The sequence below is a fragment of the Cryptomeria japonica genome, chromosome 1, assembly GCF_030272615.1.
Source record: "Cryptomeria japonica chromosome 1, Sugi_1.0, whole genome shotgun sequence".
In the NCBI taxonomy this organism is placed as follows: Eukaryota; Viridiplantae; Streptophyta; class Pinopsida; order Cupressales; family Cupressaceae; genus Cryptomeria; species Cryptomeria japonica.
In genome coordinates this window covers 206482318-206507658 of record NC_081405.1, presented here as the reverse complement: position 1 = coordinate 206507658, position 25341 = coordinate 206482318, and the positions used below count along the sequence as shown (strand labels likewise).

The window sequence follows — 25341 nt, the reverse complement described above, 5'->3', positions numbered from 1 at the left end:
GAAATGATAACTCTAGGGACTTATCATGAGGTTTCCTAAAATCTATCTCTCTTATCTACGTTATTTGTTTCAAAAATCTATTTCTTATAGTGAAATGTTGTGTAGGTATGGCGACCCCAAAGGCGGGAGCATCCACCAGTCGCTCGGCCCTCATGAAAGAAGATCAGAAGACCGAAGAAGTGGAGACTAAGATCGTGTCCAAGTGGAGCAACATTGGAGATACAAGCTTGGGGAACTTTAGCACGAAGAAGTTCCGAGAGGTCCCTTACATCGGCAAGCCATCACCTGTCGCCCGGAGAATAATAGAAAGTGGCATCATTAAGGCGGCCGGTTTTCCTCCAGCTATTCAGTGCCACGAGTTGATGATCGAGTGTGCCCGTCATTACAATCCACAGTCCAGGACAATTGTGTCCAATGAGGGAAACATTTTGGCGTACCTTTCAGAGGAGGCCATAAGTGAAGCCTTTCATCTTCCAGAGCACAGGGACATGATATACAAGAGCATTGAAGGAGCCAGATCAGTGTACGATGATGATCCAGATGCTTGCCTAAGCATAATCAACAAGAACTGGCTACTTAAGAGTCGTCCCCGTCTGAGCAAAGTACCGAACACACCACACAGGATTGATTTCCAAGAGGAGTACAGAGATTTGATCACCATGCTCAACAGAGTTACAGGAGCACCTCATGCCTTCTATTTTGAGAAATGGATGTTTTACTTCATCCAGGTGATTGTTCAAGGAAAGGGTACAATACATTGGGCTAGGATAATTAGCCATTGCTTAGACGTACAGTTGAGAAGACTCAGGGCCACTAAGTCCTTCCACATGAGTTCATATGTCATCTATGCCTTAATCAGGAGCGTTGAGTACGCAGGACTACCTCACAGAGGAGTGATTGGAAGAGGACCCGGCGAGGTCAGAGTTTGTGAATCCTATACCTACTTGCATCATCCACCAGGGAAGAACTACAAGTTAATCAATGATACTTTCACGATGAACATCACCAGGACGTTGCAAGGAGGGATTCACAACAGATTATCTCAGGATGCCCAGGAGTTAATCAAGAGGTACGGTGCTTGGTTCATTCAGTTTCCTAAGTTCACTTACATTAGAGTGTATGGATGTCCTTTACCTCCATACATGTTGCCAAGATACCCGACAGACAGGATTGTGTTACTTGAAGTAACAAGGCAGTTGGCAGCATATGTGAAGGCATTCAGACACAGACATCAGAATGGAGTTCAGGTACCTATTATTTTGGGTAATTCGGTTGAGGTATGTCCCAGTGTCTCAGCCATGGATGATGCAGAGAGGGAGTTAGCCTTGTATCCTTTTTCATCTTTTGCTTGGAGGAATAGTTTTGATCCTCATGGACATTTAGAGGAGACAGTCGGTAGAAGATTTAGACATGAGTACCAGATTGAAGATTTTATGATGAATCTCCTAGATGATCTCGAAGTGAAACGTAAGATACATTCTAGATTGCCTCTGGATTTCATCAGGAAATGTAAGATTTACAGAGTAGCCGACCAAGCTCAGGACAACGGCAGGCACATCCAATCTTCATATGATAGAGAAAGCAAGACAATAAGTTTGAATTGGAATGAGCCCGAGGCCGTGGATTTAGATGGATTGATGGCACCAGTCTTGTCTTGTACTCGCAGATGGGTAGATGTTCAGCACCAGAAGTTGAGAGAACAAGGCATAGCCATGTCTTTTACTTTGGAAGAGAAACCAGCCGAAGGTGGAGCCAGCGTTAGTGAAGGCAATCCTAATCCTAGGAATTCAGGTGAAGGTAACCTTCGATGTGCCAGTGAGGGCAATCTCCATTCGAGAGGTTCAAAGAGAAAGGAAAGATCAGAAAAGAAAGAACCTTCCAAGAAAAAGCAAGGTGCCAACAAAGATCAGACACCAGGTATTTCTTCCAGGCCAGAAGATAAAACAGTTCGAGTGGAAGAATCCATGGAATCGATGGTACAGAATGACAGGCAGGAGGGAGAACAGGCACAGCATGTTTCATCCGATGGATCTCTCCAAGACTATGATTTAGAAGAAGATAATGAAGTAACATCTCCTCCCAGACAAGAAGAAGTAGTGCACAAAGAAATTCAAGTTCAAGAGACAAGATCAAATATCCCAGATTGGTTGAAGGAAAGATTGACTAAGGTGATCGTAATTGAGGACGAAGACAGTGCAATCGATCTAGAGAGCCTTGTTGGACGTTCACATATGACAACAGAGAAGAAGAAGGCTACAAAGATGTCCAAGATGATTCGAGATGAGACTGGATCTAGAAAACTGCAGGTAGCTACACCGGCAGCAGACAAATATGAGGGTGAGATCCTAGCGGAGGACTATGATATACAGACTATTGAGTTAGGACCATCCACAGCAGAGCAGACTTTAGATGATGCCACCGACACATTTGAGGCATTGAAGGACAAGTTCAGAGAAGAAGTAGAAAAGAATAGAAAGCTTGAGAAAGAGGTCGGTGCATGGAGAACATATTTCAGTCACATCAATGAACCTTTGGGACGTCAGGATCCAGTTAGATCACCATTGCAGGCATTGCCCCTTCAATCAATCAATGAAGCGGAAAGATTCAGGAATATGGTCCAGCGTACATGTAATTGGATGGATAGATCTCACACGGTGGCCATTGAGTTTATTACAAGGATGTCGAAGATCACCCACCAGGCTATCCAAGTCCTTGAGATAATCCACAGACTGATGGCAACAGTAGCTGCATTTGCCCACACCAAGGACGTTGTCATTCCTGTCTTGAAAGTTATAAGACATACATCCAGAAGAATTTTAGCACAAGAGAAGATCTTGGAAGGCGATTCTCACAGTTTGTTTCAGTGGTCAACCTTACTCCATATAAAGAGTGTTCTCTTTGAGGACATCAGTGTTAGATGTGGTCAAGTTGAGGAGGTGATCAATCCGATCCAGGACAGAGTATTTGAGGTACTTCGTACCATTCTTGGCAGAAGGATCGAGGTCGAGACAGATGTGGATTTACAAGAATTTGAAGATAGAATCAAGATCATCTTTCGCAAGGACGCAGATGTTACAGATGAGCAGTATGATCAGATGTATGCCACCATGCTCCTAATTGATAGAACTAAGGAACTTGAACCTACCTGGGACACAGCTCTTCTAGATGCATTTGATCAGGTTATCCACTTAGAAGAGAGTATCAAGAATCTTCCCGAGATTCCAAGCACAGAAATCGAAGGAATTGTGACAAAATTCATTGCATATGCTAAAAAAGAAAATTGGAAGGGGAATAAGATTCTAGATGAAAGGTTGTTACAGATGACATGACATCTTAATTCTCATTGGCTGATACCTCCTAGATTTTTGTGCCAAATTTAATATTTGGCTATGTATTTAATATTGTTCAGTAAAAAGGAGGTCATTTGTAACAAACCCTAATTAGGGTTTAGGTGTCATGATCTTGTCCATTGATTTACTTTCAATCTGGACCTTTCATTGTAACTGGGGATGCTATTTATACCCCCATTTTTCATTTCATTTATATCAGAATAGTCAATAGAGAAATAGAGAATAGAGTTGTAAGCAATTTTTATGTTGTAGCAAGATTGAGTCTTGAAGAGAGAAGTTCAAGCAATTGTTGTATATGATGACTTGGAAATCAATAAAATATTGAAGTTATGGTGTTTTGTTGCAAGTTCCTTGAGTTATCTTCATGGTTGTTGGATGTACTTGAATCACGCTCAATCAAAGTAGTTTGTTAATTAGAAAGACTAAGTGTGAGATTTGATATTTGGTAGGATTCGCAATCCAAACCACTAGCTTCTTGCTGATTGTAAGAACGCCTTGCGTGGTCGACTGGAAAACACCTTGAGTCCTTAACCTTCAAGCATTTTCGTATCTAGGATATGTACCTTCGTAGTAGTGTCCTTGATCTTTGATGCATTGAACATCATTATTACCTTAGAAGATCGCACTAATTTCAGTTGAGTTGTTATCTTATGGCAAAATTGAAATTGGTTGAGTCTTGCCAAATCTCATTCATGCTAAGTCGTTCATAGGGTTAGACTAGATTAGACCTCTCAAACCCTGTCCTTTTTCCTTTTTTTTGAAAGTTCCTTTTAGATTAGTAAAACCTTCGAACTATTGAATCCGTAAGACGCCTTGAAGGAAACAGCAAATCACATCATACCACTAAAAAAGCTTGTCCACACGTGGAGACCCCACTAAAAGAACCTTGGAGTCCACCTAACTGATCCTTTTTGCAGATCTTCAGCAGTTAGAGACTATTTTCTCAAGAGAGGATAAGATGCCTAATGGTATTTTATTCTGTGTATGATTGTGTACAAAATACACGTCAACAGTACCCTAGTTGTTTATCCTATATTTGCAAGATGTTTAATCGTGCCCTAGACGTTTCATGTTTTTAATTGATTGAACGTGCCCTAGATGCTCATGTTTAAACTGAATGATGATGCCCTAGATGTTAATGCATAATTGAATGATGTTAATTGTGCTTAGAACAATGAATTGATGACTCATAATTCTTAGATTGATGTTTTGATAGTTAACATTATGACATTAAGATGTTTTACTTTTGTTAATGATATTTTGAAAATGTTAGGATTATGACAATATTTTTGAGCTAGCTGGTTGAACTGGCCAAGTGTGTGCAAGAGTTCGTCGTCCTTCGAGAAGGGAGAGGAAGTATCATCAGGTTGGGAGGTAAGGAGAGGGAAAAGTCATGCCATTTGGAGACCCTAACCGTGAGTCAGGTTGTCTCATGATTGACCATGTTATTTTCATTAGTCTGTCGCATCGGGTAACCCTAACTGGTCCGTATAGAGGTTTTAGGGTTTCATGACTCTAAGTCATCGCTTGGTTTCCAAGCTAGTTGGTTATTATTATTAATTTATCTATTATTATCATTATTCTTAATAATTTAATTAAAAATTGCCGTGGCTCATGTTTGATAATGTAAATATATAAATATATATTTATATATATATACATATATATATCATATGCGAATACATGCCTATGAGAGTACATACATACATCCATATACGCTCCCATAGACATATATACATAAAATATATAAATTCATATATATAAGTATATGAATATATAATTCTTATGATCTTGCAATGTGTTGTGAGGTATTCACACATCACCCCATTGCAACTGGGGACCCCCACTCTTTTCTGCTTTCTAGGATAGTGTTAGAGTCCTTTGCTACTAACCTTTGCGTTGAAGGGGCATAGTTGGTGGAGGGGCTAGGAGTCAAGAGGATAGCTCTTCTTTTGGGGGTGAAATGAGGTCAAAATGAACATAAAGAGAGAGACGTCTGATGGAGGAACTTTTCAAGATCAAGCCCAATCAACAATACAAGTGCTTATTTCATCATCAAGTGACGTATATGCATTCTGAGTGAAAAGTGACCTTCGGGATCAAAATTTTGACTTATATAAATTTTCAAGTGCTCCCTAGTAGGAGCAAATTTGGCTTCTACTGCTCCTCATTAGCAGCGAGATCCTTACCAAGCTCTCCAAGTCACTTAAGATAACTCTCATTATTGAGTAATATCTCAATTTGATCTAGGAATGCAAGGAAACATCAATTTGATCAAGTACGTAGGCAACTTCAAGTGCCCCTCTCTTAGAGAGAATTTCACTCTTATTGCCTCAGGTTGAAGGTGAAACCATATCAAGGTGATTTTTGAGGTCTTTTAGTACATAGGAGCATAAACTAAAGCATAAAGTGATAAGGTTCAACTCAAAAGTGCATATTCAAGCTATTTCAAGTGCTCAAGGTTGAGGGCAAAAAACTTCAAGTGCTCCTCTTAAGGAGCGCAATTCACTTCAAGTGCCCTTAGTTGGGAGCAAAATTGTTCCTAGAATGCACCATGAGCCTAGTTTCAACAAACTTGAATGAATGGAATGAAGGAGAGTGAGCGAGAAATCACTTGTTAAAGTCCTAGGTATTGCCTATACTTTTTTTTATTATTATTCTCTTCTTTTTTCAATGAGATCACACAACTCATAATACATATGCAAGAGGTACCCTTTCACCAAGGGACACCATACTTTATTATAATATTAAATAATTAAATATTAATGATTATTGATATTAATATAATATTAATATATTATTATATTATTAATAATTATAATATAATTATATTATCAATATAATCACAAGCTTTTATGTAGGCCTGTGGATCCCAACCACAACTACAATAAAATCAACACTCCCTCTTAGCTAGGGAGGAAATCCTTCTATCCTTCAAGAAGTAATAGCACCTTATAGTAAACACAATAGCTCCATTTATTGTGTGAGAGAAAGATATCACCTCACCGTGATATTGGAGGTTATGGCATATCCACAGATATCACGTCACATGATATCCACCATAACCACATAATGTAATATCCACCATTATGGCTTGTCCACAGATATCATGTCTCATGATATCCACCATTATGGCATTTGAGGATATTACTTCATGGCATGTCCACGAATATTACGTCACATAATATCCACCATGAATATCTCTTTATGTAATATCAACCATCATGGCTTATCCACAAATATCATGTCTCATGATATCCATCATGATGGTATGGTCAATCAATATTGCAAGATCGTCACCTTACAATAATGATCAAAATACAAGTGTTAATCATTGTGAGATCGTCACCTCTCAATAATGTTCACAGGGGCTCAACAAGCACTGAACCAATGAAGTCATGGAATCATATGCATGACATCCACCATGAACCATATCAGAGGGTGGAGATAAGGACTTTCACCTCAAGTCTCTCTCAAAGAGAAATGTATTATCAAATCACAAAAGATCACTAATGTTGAGCCTCCCTCTCAATTAGAGCTTCATTTTTCTGTATCTCCAAGCTTGTCTCGAAGGTTTGCATCACCCTTGGTGAATCCCAAGCCCACCAAGTATCCATCCATCCAGGGATATCACATGGAACTCTATCTCGTGAATCATAGATTCCTCTAACTGCTACAATTTCCTAATCACTAGAGAAACCATCTCAACATGGTTGTAATGTCCCCATTCTGGATTTACCTCCGTGAAGTCCTAAGACATCAATTTTAATTTAAAGTGAGAGTTGTAATGTTTTAATAAACATAACTTAATCACAATTGAATACATTTCATTATAATTTTGACCTAAAATTTTGAGAATAGTTTGGAGAATTGAACTTATCTTAATAGATTCTCCTTGATTTGTGCTAATCATAAATATGGTAATATCTCTCCTCAAAATTCGATCATGAATGTGGCTATGTCTTCTCCAGCTTGTTGCTCTATAACATTGCATCATATATTCTTCCCTTCACAACATTAACATTCTTCATAAATCCATATTTTAATCTTCGTAAGTCTACACTTGTATCTTGTCATACTCTTTTCTCAAACCTTTGGGTTTATTACTATTTATGAATCACAACTTTCCATTAAACAACAGCTTCTTAAGAAGATAGCTACCTTCACTAATGCAAACCTCTCCTTAATATGATTACCTTGTAATATATAATTCCTTGTATTTGAACTTTCACTATGAACAACGGACCATCTCTATGTTGTCCTTCCTTGTATAATGTTAGTCATTGCCCTTTGCACATTGTAGTTCATATACCTATTCAATCATCAATAAGACATTTTCATCAACCTCCCATATTCATCTTCATATTCGTTATCCTTCCTATGATAGTTCCATGCAATTAAGAATGATCGCTTCCCTGTATTTCCGATGTATATCTCTCTCTCGTGATCGATATAGAGAATACAAAACTCCAAGTTATTTCACTTACGATAGTCTTCCGTCCGTACTCATCGCAAATCCATTATGAATGATGGGCTCTGGAAATCTCTTGTATGGGTGTAGGACAGTCCGCAGTTTCGTATATCGAAGTAACAATTCATCGATTACATTTTGTGGTTCTTTGATTATCGAGGTGGAGATATGTATCGAATGGGCTTCTTATGCATGGTGTCTTTCTTCATAAAACATCCCTGCAATTTCTCCTCTATTCTACTACTTCAAGTGCTGCATACAAACTCCCGTAAACGCACCAAATACGGATAAGAGTAAGAAGAAGATAATCCTCCAAGGTCAAAGCTCATGTCAATGATCCACCAAGGGAATGTGTATGTCGTAATTCCTTGTATGCAGTCTTTAGGATGTAAAACTGATTTCTTATAATTTCAATTGTAAAAGACTTCTTCCATCAAAACTTATACTCCAAAAATGCCTTCCCTATTCCTGAGAACATTGAATGTCCCATTCAAACTATTGTTTTTGAGGAAGAGAACTTCGAGCTTTGGCAGCATTCCGAAGGCTGGAGGAATGGAGCCACTCAAATCATTATAAGCCAGGTTCAAGTCTCTTAACCTTGCTTTGATACCATGTTAAAGTCCCATGTATTGCCTATATTTTTCTTTTTATTATTATTCTCTTCTTTTTTCAATGAGATCACACATCTCATAATATATATGCAAGAGGTTCCCTTTCACCAAGGGACACCATACTTTATTATAATATTAAATAATTAAATATTAATGATTATATATATATTAATATATTATTATATTATTAATAATTATAATATAATTATATTATAACATAATATAATTATATTATCTCACAACTAATAATATAATAATTATATTATCAATATAATCACAAGCTTTTATGTAGGCCTGTAGATTCCGCCCACAACTACAATAAAATCAACATCACTAAGTGTCAAGTTTCAATCTACTTCAAGTGCACCACTCTTAGAGCGAACTTCATAAGCACCCCTTGCGGAGAGAACTTAATGTGCTCAAGACTCTCCTAAGACCTCATGTTGAGCATGCTATGATGTATAGGATTTGAGAAAGTGAGTGTAAGTGAGCGAAGGAGAGTTAAAGTGTTAACTTGAAAGTAACTCCAAGTGCTCCTCTTTAGGAGCGAATTTCACTTCAAGTGCTCTTTGATAGGAGTTAAATTTCCTTTTGGGCATCCCATGAGGTAAGTTTGACATGTTTTCATGAATGAATGTTTAAAAAACCTAAGGTTTTAGTCGATGGAGCAAAGTAAAGTGATTGAGAGAAAGTTTGGTTTTGATTTGAATTTCACTTCAAGTGCATGTAAACTGGAGCGAAATTCAAGTGCATGTAAATTGGAGCGAACTTCAAGTGCATGGGTTTAGAAGCAAACTTCAAGTGCATGGATCATGGAGCGAACTTTACTTCACGTGCTCCTAATTGAGAGCAAATTTGCCTTGTTTGCCCAAGAGAAGATGTGAGATTGCTTATAAGATCATTGCCTTGAGCCGATTCGATGCTTAGAAAAAAATAATTTTGAGATGATGAAAGGCGAGATTTGAGAGTAACTTCAGATGCACGAGTTTTGGAGCAAACTTCATGTGTACACTATCTAGAGAGAACTTCAAGTGCATCAAGGTTGGAATGAACTTCAAGTGCTCCTTGGAGCGAAATCTACTTCAAGTGCTCCCCTCTAGGAGCAAAAAACACTTCAATTGCTCCTTCATGAGAGCAGATTTTCTCTAAATGCTCTTATCAAACCTGCAAATCACATAAAATCAGAAATTATGTCAAATTAACAGATTATAGAGGCTATATGTCATGTGTGTTTGATGCTCATTTGTTTGTTTTGTAGGAGATGAAGAAAGAAATCAAAGGGATCACATTGGATGAAGACCAAAACAAGTGTTATAAGGAGGAAATTTCAATGTCAAGGTCAAGAAAATGTCCTCAAGAGGAAAACTCCATCAGCAAATACAAAAACATTAAGGATGTTGATTGCAAAGCAAAAGGAGGAAAATTGTAAGATCTACACCACCATGCAAAGGGGAAAACTTCATTTACAAGCACAAGAATGCCTAAGAGGAATCTCAACTCTCACTGCACCATGGAGACATGAAGAGATCAAAGGAATGCGAAGGAGAAATCATACAATCACCCCAAGGCAAGCAGGCGAGGATGGAGGAATGACTCAGCTACATCAATGCTTCCCATCACCACTACTTTGAGCGAACTTGAAATGTTGAGTATCAAGAGATATCTCTCAACATCCCTTCATGATGATGAATCAAGTCTACAAGAACAAGTTGAGGCGGCATCCAATCACTATCTCCACCAATCAAATAAGTTCCACATCAACACGTCTAGATGCAATGTACCTGACTCGTCCATGATGGCACAAACTTCGAGGCACCTACCCTTATTATCTATTGGTCGTGTCAAAATGTTGTAATTATTTCATTGGCCAGAATTGAGTTTGTTGTAACAAACCCTAATTAGGGTTTTCATTGTAAAATCTCGGCCATTGATCTCAAATTGATCTGAGCCATTGAATTGTATTGACTATTGAGTGCATTATAAAAGGCTCAAGCTCTTCATTTGTAAAGGTTAATAATAGATAGTTTAGAAGTAGTGAATAGGAAGTCAATAGCAAATAATAGATAGCAGCTAGAGTAGATTAGGAGAAGACAAAGATTGTTGCCAAACCTTGTTGTAAAGAACAATTAATTTCATTGAAGTTATGGTGAATTTGATTTGTTACTTCAACAACTTGCATGGTTTTTACTTCTCAATTTACTTTCATGTTGATTAGATTGAAAGGAGGAAATTGTTGAATGTATTTGCATGGAATCCATTTAGTCCATACCACTAGCCTCTTGTTGATTGTAAGTGTGCCTTGCATGGTCAACTAGAGCGATTTGAGCTTAACTTCAAATTGTTATACATCCATTGTTTATGCATTAACTTGGATGGTAATCAATGTTTGATGATAATGATTTGAACATCTTTGAATTATCCCTTAGAAGATTGCACTGAGCTTGTGTCAAATTGTTCAAGTTGATGGTGAGACCTTGCCCAGTAGGATTCCATCTAATCATTCACCTATCTTCTTACATTCTAGGTCTTAGAATAGACTCTCTCAACCCTTTCCTTTTGTCCTTTTTCCAACTCGCGCTAGTTTAGGATAAAAAGCATCACAAGATTGCAACATCAGATGATCAAGTTCTAGCGATTCAAGCATTCAACAATTCAATGTAAGTCCCTTTGTGATTCCAACATAATCACATCAAAACGAGCTTATCCACAAGTCAACTTGGCATACAAGAACCTTGTAGTTGTCTCAAGTGATCCTTAAGCTAATCTTCAACATTTGAGTAACTTTGTTCAACTGAGGATAAGATACTTTTGGGTATTTTATTCTGTGTTTGCATGTGCATGAAAAACACATCCACACAATGCAAGGTTCTTTTGTGCAAGGCTTATGCCAATTCTATTATGGCTATTTTAAAATATAGCCAAGTATATAAAATAAAGGGAACTTTAATATTGAATTAAATTATCTTAAATCACATAGAATTGAACTCATAAGACAGAAAGGAATCTTGGAGAGTGAAGTGACTGCTGCAAATCAACACAAGGAGAAATTCAAGAAAAGTTCAGAAGAACTTGGTGACATGCTGAAGAATTAGAAACCTAATGGTGATACAAATGGCCTTGGCTTTGAAGTTGGTGAAAGCTCCGGTACTGCAAACAATCATGATCATAGCAAACCGATAAGACAACCTACTGCTTACAAATTTAATGGCAAATGCTTTAACTGTAACAAGTATGGTCATAGAGAAAATCAGTGTAGATCTAGAAATTTTCAGAATACTAATACACCCACCGGTCAATGTTCTAAATGCAACAAAGTTGGTCATAATTCAGAGAATTGCAGAATGAATGTAAGATGTTATATTTGTGGAAGATTTGGACACTTATCTAATCAATGCAAAACACATACCGGCATAGGATATGGGAAAGCTATTCAAAAGAACAATGTGACTTGTTATGCCTGTAACAAAATTGGACATATTGCAAAATTTGTAGAAGTAAGGCATCATCGGCAAATAACAAAGGTCCTAGTTTGAAAGGTAAAGAAAAGGTTGAAGAGGTAAAACAAGAATTCTCAAAACAATGGATCAGAAAGTCAGATCTGAATGTTGATGGGAATACTCCTCCACCGGTAGAACAGAGTAACACTCCACCAGCAGGAGACTCTTCATCTAACTGAAGAAAAATCCTTTGAGGGTTTAGAAACAAAATGAAAAACTTGCTATTATTCCCTCGGTTAATGGTGAGAAGTTGAAATTGCTTCTATACCAGCAGATGACTTAAGTTGTGACTTAACTGGCAAGCATTAAATGTGGTAGTTGACAAAATAACATTATAAAGCAAGTGTTTTGGCTCCTTTTTCATTCACCAAGCATTCAAATCCTCGAGAGCACGAAAATTCCTGAGCGAAGGTATTCTAAGCGAAGAAGTGAAGCAATCCATCAAAGCATTCATCCCTAAGGCAGAATGAGGTATTTATAGCTATGGCATCTTCATCCACTCCTTAATTTATTGCAAACCCTACTGTTGTTGAGGTTATTAAGTGCCCTAGACCCGTTTTCAAACTGGTTCCCGAAATTGCAAAGAAAGATGATAGCATAGGTGCATTTTCTCACATCCCTAAAGGAGTAGTATATGCTGAAGACCCTAGGATGTATATACATTGTCATATTGATGAATTAGGTGATGATGAGATTAAGAACATGTTTTAAATTGTGATTTGTGATGAGTCCAGAAATGTCAAACCTGAACATAAGATAGTAGAAACCCTAGGTTTCACTAAAATTCTTAGTATCCCAGATTTTCCCAAGGATATCATAAGGATTGTGTTAAGCAGAGTACATGGTGAATTTTTCTGGTTAGACTCTATTCATAAAATCACAAAAGAAGCAGTAAAAGTTGTAACAGGGTTACCCTCCACCGGTAACAAACCGGACAAAACAAAGGTCTCAAATGACACAGTGATAAACCTAATTGGTGCAACATTTGATAAAAGATCTCTAAGGGTAAATGATGTGAAGGATATAAATATCATATTTATCAGTATGATCTTAGGTTATAAGGCTACACATGCAAATAGGTTAAACTCAGTTTCTAGCCTATGTATCAACAATGCCTATGATGTGGTCAATGATAATGCAAGAATAGATATATGTGAATGGCTTAAAGATGAGCTGATAGACAATTTGGGAAAGATTAAAGGAGATAAGAAAGGAACATTCTGATTCGGAAACTTGCTTGTTTGTCTGATGTTGTACATAACCAAACAAGAACCCGTTATTGGTGCTAGAGATTTTGGCTTTGACATACTGGTAGGAAAACAACTATCGGATCTATTGAACAATATGGGAGAGAACAGGGAGAAAAACATAAATGAGCATTTTCAAGCATTGAAGGCTCGAATGAAGACTAGAGTAAGACTATCACAAGCTATTGTGGATAAGTATCAAAAAGAAATCTGTTTTGTGATCAAGAAAGATGAAATCTGGATGGAGGCAGTTATCCCTAGAACTATTTGGGTAACTGAAATGGGCTATGAAACAGATGACAACATAATAGAAACTTATGCAAAAGCCCTCCTTGAAGCTCCAAAGGAACCGGAAGAGAAAGTGTTTGGTAGTGCTGAAACAATAGAAAGTACTATTCAATCTAGGAAAAGGGTTAAGAAAGTTGAAGCAACTGTAAGAAAAGGAACTCGGTAGGCAAAGGCAATCAAGGAAGATGTTTTGAGACAAACTGGTATAAGTGAAAGTGAGTTGGAAGCACCTCAACCGGAAACTCATCTTTCACCGGTTGGAACTTCTTCTAAGAGTGATATACCTGTTGTATTTAAAAGGGTTGAAAGGAAAAGAAAAACCCTCACCGGTACCTTCTCCTACACCAAAAAGGACAAGACAGAAGCAACAGGCAGTAAGGCCTCCGACGAAGAAAATGACTCCTAAGAAGAAGAAGGTGAAACAGACTATTGCTCCTCTAGACAAACTTCTTAGCGAAATTACAGAGGATGGTAAGCTGAAGAACATCAATAAAATGTACAATACACTATCAGCTGATGATAAGGAAAGCATAGAAAATAGTGTAATTCTACACTTAGATATATACAAGAAATTTTTGATGCAAATTGTTGATGAAATTCCAAATGACTTGTATAGGAGATTAGAAGCTAGAAGATTAGCCATTGTTGAACTGGATAAAAAGATTAAGATTGAAAAATTACTGGCAGTGCATCCAGTTAACTCACCTGATGAAATAGACAAATTAATCAGTGAGGCTAACCGGACAGTATTTTCTACTGCTCACTGCCATGTAGCACTAATGGTTGGCAGAGTAACTAAAGTATCTGAGGAAACAACAGATGGATGGGATATATTCTTTGTGGAAAAAGAAAAAGAGGAAGAATTACTTAGGCCAAAAACTATCAAAGTATATCAAAAGGATAGAGATAAGGGGAAAGGTAAGGTAGGTGGACCACCAAGCCTGAAAATAACTGACAATGTGCCCCCACCTCTTTCAGATACTCCACCGATAGACACTACTGAAAATCAACCGGCCACTGAGAGTATGGAGACTCCGGTAGAAGATACAAACCCTGAATCAAAAAGTTTGTATACAGCAAATGTAGACACTCAGGAAGTTAATGTTGTGGTTGACAGAGAAACCACTGAGGATAAGGAGAAAAATGTGACTACTGAGTCACTGGTTGCAGAGGTTGAGATGAACACAGAAAAACCAGCACAGACAGAGCAACCGGTAGAGGATACCACTAAGAAACCGGTAGAAACAATAGATAAACCATCTGAAGAACCGGCTAAAGAGAGTTCAGAGGTACAAACTGAGATTACATATAAGAAACCGGCAGTTAAAAGCTCAAAGAAACCCTCTGAGACACAAATAGAGAAACCAAAACTGGTACAGGTTGAAGCACAGGTTCAGACAGACACAGTGCCACCGGCCCAAACTGAAAAGCATAAACCTTTGTTTGTAGAAATGCAAACACAAACAGACCTACCAGAGGTCGAATCAAGCAAGGTAATAACCATAACCGGTAGCATGGCTATTATAAAGATTGTTGGACAAACATCTAGTACAGCTATGACAGAATTCAGACCTACTAATGTAACAGAGGTCTTGTTAGATTCAATAAAGAAGATCACGGAATGCAATGCACAAGCCTATAAGGCTATTGATGATACAATACCAATTCTTAAATTGATAGCACCAAAGTGCAGTGTTGAGAATAAAGATTCTTTAGGTCAACTAGACACATTGTCTAAGTTCATTACTGACAACCTACTAACTATTGATCAAATAAATGAGAATACATTTAAGGAGAGAATGATAAAAGAAAAAGAGAAATTATTTGAGGATATTGTAAAGGAGAACAAGGAAGAAATGGACACCCTTTTACCGGAACTTGGAAAAATAATCTATGACTTCAAGAAACTGTACAGGGATACTTGCAAAACGAATGTCCTAACAGAGGATCTTGACAAGGAGATCAGCAAAGCACAAGATAAGATAAATAATATTGCTGACAATCTAATTGGAACATCAGATTCATTTTTGGAGTTAGAAAAGAAGATTGCAGAACAAGAAGAGAAAATCAAGAAGTTAGAAAATGACAAACAGGGAATAAAGGATAAGGCAAAGGACTTGAAATGCAGACTTAGTCCAAGACTTGAATACCTTACTTCTTTGAGAAAAGAAATATCTGAAGCTCTGGTTCCTGGACTGAAGACACGAGAAGAGCAAATGCACATACTCACCGGTACAATGCAGAGAACACAAGAGGCAATAAAAGATAGCAAAACTTTCAGCAATGGTATAAACTTAGTTTTGACAGATATCTTTCAGATTGTAACCCACCGGTTACAAGAATCCAAGCAGGACTCCACTGACAGCAAATGACAACCTTTGTCATTGATGTCAAAGGGGGAGTAGTGGGATGAGAAAAATGGTCAGAAAGGGACTTCATCTGCTCAGGGGGAGCATACAGTTTTGAGCCAATTTTGGAAAGACAATTTTTTTTGGCAGACTATTTTTGGATATCATTTTGGACACTTTTGATTTTTCTCATGAGTGTTGCCATCAATGCCAAAGGGGGAGATTGTTGGCAAATGCACACTCCAATGAGAAATTGTAGGTGATTGTAGGTTTTGTCATTGATGGAAACCTTGCAATCATATGATACCGGCACCGACACCGACAGACAGACTGTACACCGACACACAGGACACCGGTAGTGAAAGGAAGGATACCGGCACCTTGGCCGACTTCAATTTTGTTTAAAATGTATTTTGTAATTAATTGTAAAATCATTGTAAGCTGACATGGCGAGTTGTAATATGACTCATATATGTATGAGATCATTTTGTAATAGGAAATATGTGAAATAGGATGCGAGATAAGCAGACCTAATATGCGAAACATTGGTTAAGGATTTATGTTGTAGCAGAGCTTAAACCGGTACTAAATCTAGCATAGCAAATGCTGATCTGAAGCAGTACAAGACATTGGATTAGTATAATCCATTTTGTAAGTCGGTGTGACTTCTTCTGTAATTGAGCAGTGAGCTCTAGGCACTTGGCCTTCCTGCATGTGCAGGCCCCTATTGTAAGAGTAATATTCCTTTATTGGCCAGTAAGCAAATATTGTGGGTCACAAATCCCACCGAGGTTTTTCCCACACCAGGTTTCCTCGTTAAAATATTGTGTTATGGTGTGCTTCTCATGTGGTTACTGTTATTCTTGTTTACTACATTATTTCTGGTTTACCAGTACATAGTTTTAATATGTTTTTCATGTTTTAAGTCGAGTAAATTTATATACCGGTTAGATACTGATTCACCCCCCCCTCTCAGTATCTTTGGGAATCCTAACAATAAGATTGATAGTTAGCAGAGAGGGACATCAATTTACTGGAGAAAGAATAGGAGCTAGAGAAGACAAAGAAGCATTTGATGGAGGCTGCTTTCATGGTGAAGACAACCCAAGAGTGAAAGTTGGTGGCCAACCAACGTCTTCAACAACTTCAACAGCAGCACTCTCTAGCATCCACCCCTACATCCTCAGTACATCCAGGGGCATCTTGTTACCCTCCCCCCTCTTAGTATATATTCTCTTTAGTTTTGTTTTGTCCAACTCCTAGTTTTGTTTCTTTAGTTTGGAAGATGACTTTCTTCTTAGGGGGGCTGATGTACTCTGCAAAAGTACATTATTATAGTCAGCTAAATAAATAGTTATGTTTTGTATTTGCAGTATTTAGTTCCTGACTACTTGTGAGTTGGTAGTTGGTAGTTACTGAGAGTTGGCAGCCTTAACCAACTCAATACATTATTTAAATGTAGTTGTTTACAATCGGGATGGCTCTTTGATGTATTTATTGCACATTTAGTAATTGGTAATAAAGATATTACTTCCAAAGTATTGAAGTTGCATCATTCTTGTTTGAAGTTTTGTCTTGAGTTTTGGAGTTGGCCAACAAGTGGGACAATTTACAAATTACTTGAGTTGATGAGCTGTAATGAATGCCTTTCAATTGTAATTGGTTATTTATCCTCTTGATGGAATGAATTGATTCACGAAGACTTCTACATTTCAGAATTTGAAAAGCTTCCAAACAACGTTATTGAACTTGCTGGAATTTTCAGAACAATTGCAAGTAAAGGAGATTTCAAGCTTGTTACTTGTGTAGCTCTGGAGAAAGGACCTAAACATGAAATCCACATGATTGAAAATCCATCCTTTGGATTGAGTGATGTTTACTATTATACTAATCTTTCTTTAGGGTTAGTTTTGAAGACAACAATTGTTCCTTGCACCTTAGTTATTGATGCTTTCATGGATGGGTTACAAGAGATTACCAAAAGGGTCACAAATTTCCTTGATGTGCATGATTTTATGGATGTTACTTGGGGATGTAACATGTATCTTTCTAGGAATGTTGGAGATCAATCTTGGTTGGGTATCTATGCTTAGGATCTTCAACAAGGTTTGATGGAGCTTGTTGGGAATGGTAGGAAAGTTTTTGGAGGGACAAGGATGAATCTTTCAGAATTGATACTGATGTTCCTTTCCTTACCAACCACATTGGTTCAATTACAGGTGAATTGGAGAGAGATTTTAAGAATTGGAGGAATGATCAAATGGATACTCTTGGGAGTGTTCCCTGCCAAAGAATGGATCACATTTTCATTCTTGACCTTGTTGTTTGGTTGCAGGACAGCCACCTCACATTTTGGTTTGCTTCCATTCAAGAAGGTTGGCACATTATTTCTTGTCAAGGAAGTAAAAGGTTTCAATTGGTGGTTCTTTGGAGGTAATTTCCAACCACTTTTGAGTGGTCTTTGCGCATTGCAACACTCAACCTTCATGCTAATACTTTGAGATCTCTTTGGTGTAGAGTTGTGAACTTGTTAAAATCAGATTGTACCTCACTAATATCAGACTCGAACAGCAGCGAGTGTATGTCTATTCATACCTTTCAAACTATGGGTTTCTATACTATGAAGGGTTGTGAAGTAAACTATGATAGATTACTCTTAGAGTACATTTAGGACAACAAACCTCTATATGCTTTAGTTGTTCATTTAGAGACTCATGGAGTTGGAACAATAAGAGGTTTCACAAGTCTTCATGATTGTATAAGATTAGCATTGAGGATACATGTTAGATCCAAGTGGTCTTATGTTCTTGAGTTCATTGGATTCTTGCAAATGATTGGTTTCCTTTTAGCAAGAAGATTGGAGGAGTTTGCATTTGTAATTATGATTTTGTGTGACACCTTGAGGAGATATACTAAGGATTGGAGTTGTGGGCAAAATCCCAATGTTAGTACTATTGTCCATTTTCCGATCAGCCTATACATGACTTCAATTCTTGGCCTGCAAATGAGTTGGATGACTTCTTCAAACCAAAAGTTGAGTACTTTATGGTTGTGGCTGGTTGGTAGAGGTGATCTGATCATAGGAGATGACTCTTTAATTACTTCCATATTCATATCTCTTATATTTTTGGTGGGATTTTGGATTTATTACTAATGCCCTTATATTTCCAAATTGGTTATGGTGACATTTTCATGAGCAGATTGATTTTGAGCCTTGGAAGGCTTTAAGGCAGCTAGTTGTGAGTGTTTTTCTAGACAGGCCATTTATTTATTGCTTCCACTCTGGTGAGTGACAGTCACTACAAATACTTTATGGAGATGGTATGCATATATTGCCTTATTGATTGCAGTGTGTTGGTGTGTTTGGAACCATTCTTTTGACACTTGGAGGTTAAGTGTTGATGATATGATTTCAATTGGTGACAGCAGATATTCCCTAGTTGGCAGATTTCAGAGTTGTGACAATGATTGGTATACTTCATTTTAGAGATGTCATGAGGGGATATTCTAAGTTTTATTCTTTATAGCTGAGAAGAGTTTGGTAGTTGGATTGTCGTGTTGGACTTCACTGAGATGCCTTGGTAGGATATGCTTCATGGTATAAACTACAACCCTTTTAGGGATTTAAATTGGGTGCTAATGATGTTTACTTTTGGAGGTTCTAGGATAGGGGAGCACAGTTTGGGCACAATAGATTGACACTTATGATTAGAGTGGTGCAGCATAAATTGGTAACTCTTTTTTGAGACTAACTTGGAACCCTAGGATCATGTTGGTTTGCAGTTCAGTAGTTGTTAGGGATGGAGCTAGTGTTGACTTTCTAGAGCTTACTCTTATGGTGCATCGGTTTGGCTCTCTCAAAGAGAAATTCTCTGAGGTGTTAACTTAGTATATGCAATATTTGATTTTTCTTCTTCCTGGTGGTCATTAGGAGGTCTGTTGTGTTTGCATCTTGTAGGATAGTACTTTGAGAGGTTGGTGCTACAAATTTCCTGTTTACTTGGGACCTTGGGATCATTCTTGGTTTCAATCTGGATCAATCTAATGATTGTTATGTTGTATTGGAATTCCTTGAGGACAAGCAATCTTTGGGAAGGGTGGACTGTAAATGTCCTCATTTTTAAGTTCTTTAGCAATGTAGTTGACACTAACTTTTTGGGGTTTTGTTATCTTGTTTAAAGGGATAATTTGATGTTACCAGTAAGCTCAAATGGTTTAAAGAAATCATATTACACTTCTAAATGTTAGTTTTTGCTTCCAGTTTGGACTCCAAGATTTTTGGAGGGAGCATCTATTTTTAGAAAGTCACCCAATTGGGTATTTTTATCATCTTTTATCATTGAGATCACTCCTATGCAGTTAGATTTCAATTCAATGCATTTCAACCATTGTCACTAATTGGGTGAATTATTGAGCTATATTTAATTAATTTCACTAAAGTTGTCATTTTAATAAGAATAGTTTGCCGTGCACCTCAATGTTATAGCTTGTTGGACAACAAACAAAAAGTTTTAAATGTTGAGACACTTAAAAGTAACTTTAAGTGTCGGAAATGTTTCAAAAATAAATTATATCACTTTTTGGAATTTAAAGGCCTAATAAATTAATAAAGCAATTTTAAAAGGGAGTTTTTGGGAAGTTCCCTAAAAAGATTATAAAAACAGGGATGAAGAGCTCATTTGGTATGTTGAGTTTTTTAGTTTTGATATTTCTCTCTGAGAAAACCCTATGTGGTTCTAGAGATTTGGACTTGGTCCATCTCAGACTTCTTGAGGATGAAACCCCTCTTGAGGAGACTAGCTACGGTAGTGAAAGATCTACTCTGGGACGGTATTTGTTGGAAATATCTTATAGGTATTTCGCAATGCTTTTAAAAGTTGAGTTATCCAATTTGTGTGGTCTCTTTCAAAGATAAATTTGCAAGAAGTTTGGATATATTGCTACATCTTTGGAATGTGAGAATAGACACCTTGCTGGTTTCTTCTAGAGTTGAGAAGATATTATGCCCTAATCATAGATATTTTATCAGACCTATGAAGGAATATAATACTCTCTATTGCATTGGTTTATCATGCCCTAGGCTTGGTTGATTTGATGAACAATGGTTTGTGATATTCTTGGCGTAAGACATCTGTAGGGTTTGGCACTGAGGATTTCATCTGAAGATCAAACTTTGTCTGATCACAAATGTTACTATTGCTGTCCGCTTCCATTGCTGGATATTTCAGTGATTTGGGAAGTCCTTTTGGGCCTTTACTGGGCACTAGCTGTAGCAGCTCTTTGGATAAGACTTCTGATTTGCCAGAAGACATAATTTCTGCTATTGCGTGGGAAATGGCAGACATGTTTATTCTCAAAATCTCTTTTTCTTCTGCTGCAAGTTCTAAAACTAAGTTACCTTCCATTATATCCATTGAAACTGAGGAAAGAGGTCAAAATTAAATAATTTTCTGAGTTAGAGAATGGTGTTATTTGCAAATCAGATCAGATATTTGTTTTTCTGTGATTATTGAAAGAACGTCTTCTTTGGTAATCTTTATTTTGAGTTGTATGCTTAATTCTGCAATTTTGAGCAATACTTGCAAGTCTGAAACAAAACATCAAAACTATCAAGCAAACTGTTTGACCAAATAAATACAAAGCTAAGAGGGTGAAAGAAGTGCAAAAAATTGGGTTCAAATTTGGGGTAGCATCTTACATTTTTATACCATTTTCAGACTTTGTGACTTCTGCAAGAGAGCTGGTTAGCACCAAATCACTAAACTATAAGTCAGCTAATGCCTAGTTTTCAAGTTTTGCCTTTCCTGATATTTACTGATGTAATATAATAGCCCTTGAGGGCCCTGTTGAATTGAATTGCTCTAATTTAATACATTCTTTAGATCTACAATCTCTATAACAAGTGTGTAGGGTTTTTAACGGTAAATTAATAGCTATAACTAGAGTAAAACCTAAGCACAAACCCTAGGAACTTTAGAGATACTAAATGCAATAAGTGGACCTTAGCGGTTTGGTTTGTAAGGAACCCAAACAAGGCCAACAAAGAAGATCACATAAGGCTGGGCATGTACTTGTATACAACAATGTGGCACAAGGATTCAGCCCAATGTATGGCCTGCAATAATTGTACAAGAGCCTTTGGTGCTATCTGCCAACTCACGGAGATCCAATAAAGTTGCATGACATCTGAGTAGTGTTCGGAGGTGGAATTGTTCAGTTGAGAAACTAACACTGGAGGTTTGGTGCATTGGGGTGTCTTATGATGTCACAAAAGACGGCACCAAGATAGGAGGAATAACATGAAGATACTTTGGTATTGGTGGCCTACAAGGTTGTGTTGGGCTGCATGGAACTGTGTATAAGGAAAAGATGAATACACAAGATCAAAATGGTATTTCTCTCTCTATTGCGCATAATAATTTGAGGACTCAATCTCTATCTGTTATAAAAAATTATTGGTTAGCAAGTTTCAACATCCTACAGGTCCCAGGCCTTTCACGTTGGTGAATTATTACAAAATCCCATTCTAAAGTTGTGTTTTTCATACCCCTGTTTAAACTTTAACATTGTATTGAGAGAAAAAAGCTGCAATTACATAAAAGTTGTGTTTGATCTTGTATAGTTCTGTATGTTGCATCATATTTAGCTTACGATTATTTAGTTCCTTCAAAGGTCATACATCCACTGACCCTCATAATGAGAATGATATAGCTGAATATTATGTTGCAATGAACATGATGATGATTGGCATTGGATTACTGGAAATTCTTTTAAGTTTAACGTTGTTTGTGATAATCAAGATAATGGAATGTGTGTAACCCCTTGTGCATTTGAATTGCAAATTCTCTTAAACAGAACACATGATGAACGTTTTCTTGGCAATTCTGTTATAGGTTGTTCTTGAATGTTCAATAACAAATTGAAGAGTTTTATCTATGAATTTTCATAAAACATATTTTTCCAATAGCATACTATTTAAATACAAAAATATGCACAAATAATAGCATATGTAACTATTCTCCACAGAGTTTCAGAACAGGAGACAATGGGACATAGGGACAGTGGCTAATGACACAAATATTATTAACATGGTTATACATAGATTCACATACATACATACGTAAACACATACATAATTTTAATATTAATATAATACATATTTATTATTTAAACTATTTAATGTTCATAATTATTAAACTAATCAATACTAAATTATATTATTATAAACATAGGTTTTCCTTGCAATTCTTATGTTTCCTCCAACATCGAATCCCCATTATCTCTGACCAGATCTTCATTCTTTAGAGAACCAAAGGTGAAGCTGGGGAATCTGACCAGTCTAAATGATGACGACTGCACAGTTGACGAGAGGAATATCATCATTCTTAAAAATATTTTCATTTATTTTCTTCTCTATTACAAACTCCTTACAGCAGTCAGCAGAAACCCCAAAGTTTATGAAAACTTGATAGTTGATAACATCCACCACCTCCCCATCTATACCACTTTCTCCACTCTCTGCTAAGCCTAAGGGATCTGTTATGTAGAAATTAAGAAATATTTGATCACCAACTTCCTAAAATTATGATATAAGAGCATGCATCCAAGTAAACAAAAATAAGAACAGCTATTTTAATAGTCTATTTTGCCTCCAGTATCATTTAAATATTCCTTATTTCTTTCAAGGTCAAGCATTTGTACATGCTGTCATATTGTCTGTATGTTCCATGCTTTGAGAAAAAATAAAAATTGTTGTCATGACATAGAGAAATTTTGTTCAAAATAGGGACTCCCCAGCATCCCTGAGACAATTGAGCGATACCCAGGCATCACCTGTCCATCCTCGGAATGTCAGGGTATGCCCTCAATGTCCTCTTCAAGAATGCACCCCCAAGACGTCCCCCTTGTAGGTAGTTGTGGGGTGCCATTTCATCCCCATCCCAAAAGAAGCACTTTTTCAGGGGGAATGTGTCCCTATGGAACATGAATATATAGTCATTTAAATCAGTACAGCTAAATAAAACATAATACTCATTTATAACACTTTATTTAACATCTATATAGATCAATAAAACAAATAAATGCCATTTATATACAACATTTATTATCTGGCATTCTATTACAAATGTATGAAACATACGCTGCTAGGTTGGCTGAAAGGCAAGAGATAATCCAAGAAATGATTAATGATTAATATGTCCAATGATTCAAATGGAGTGGCTGTGGAGATGGGAGCATCAAGTCTGATTGCGCCATTACCTCTGATTCTTCTCTTGCTGACTTCAAGCTGATGATTATCCAATTACACTAAAAATGTAAACACTCCCAGTGCAAATTTTTAAAGCATTAACAGCAATGGAATTTGCACCTCACTTCAACAGCTGCTATGTACTCAATGTATTTGCATTGCATAGATCAAAACACAATTACATTCAATCATGCGATTTAATCACTAAACATGGCCTCCAGGAAATCCGTTGTTACCTCTTCACATTTATTTAACTATTTTACTATTGAATTGAGATAGATAAGTGCAACAACTACTTTAACATTGATAAGGGACTTGATCTCCGTGTTAAGAAAAAATTATTGGTCAATCTTTTCCTATGCATAAAAGTAAAGAATTACATAACAAAAGGTTGCATAAACTTCAAGGCATGGAAAAGGTCACTAGATACCATGGATTGCTTCTTATAAGGCCTAATTTGGTGGAGTCAATTATTGAACAATAAAATCGGTAAGAATTTCAACAATCATTATCTTTCATATGCATATTTTATTGATAAATAATAAAGTGCATTGTAAAGTGACCGATTCTAAACTACATAGTTTTGCATTAATGAACATGTGTAAAAGACTTACGCAATTAAAAACTGAAGGAGCTCCCGGTCCTGCAGTTAAGAACACATAACTCATACTTATTTTACTTACAACAAAAATGAAAACCAAGAAAAGAAATATCACTGTTGCAAATTATATAGAAATCCAATGCATGTGTAAGAATACATATACAAAAAGAAAATTCTCATGCATGTTCACAGAGTATATAGACTAAATAAAGGGTCCAATGCACATGCAAGAATATATGACTTTGATCCATTTATAGTCGCTGCCATTTTTGGAACCAAACTTGAAAATAATGCAAATGGGAAAAATCTACAAATAGTTGATGAAAGAAATCAGATGCTTTTGTCTTGATTACATAATCTTTCAACTTGTCCAAAATTCCAAATACTCATCACAAAGAGTAATTTTTTCATTCCATCAAATATCACTTATCTCAAAAGGCATTTTGTAAAGCATCAGATTGAAAATAACTTGACCTTGCAATTTTGCCAAAGTAAAACAAGTTAGATGTTTACTAAAAATTTCATATCGTAATCAAGATCATATTGTAAAACAAGTCATATCTAGTAAACACACACACCCAACCCTCAAACTGATGACAATAGTTCAATAAAAGTTAATTTGGTGACTAAACTTCTCTATTCCATTGTTTTAATTTCCAATTACCATGATCAGTGGGCAT

At 36.8% G+C, this 25341-nt stretch overlaps 1 protein-coding gene across 2 annotated transcripts in view; it reads right to left on the bottom strand.

The window, feature by feature from the left end:
- Nucleotides 1-25341, bottom strand: part of LOC131044445 (soluble inorganic pyrophosphatase PPA1) — a 152568-nt gene that overhangs the window by 92800 nt on the left and 34427 nt on the right. For both annotated transcript variants that reach the window (XR_009105672.2, XM_057977766.2), the window contains exon 2: nucleotides 24675-24703. Coding sequence is in view for 1 of the 2 variants with exons in the window: in XM_057977766.2 (XP_057833749.1) it covers nucleotides 24675-24703 (29 nt within the window). In the remaining variant the exon portion in view is untranslated. The remainder of the gene's footprint in view (nucleotides 1-24674; nucleotides 24704-25341) is intronic.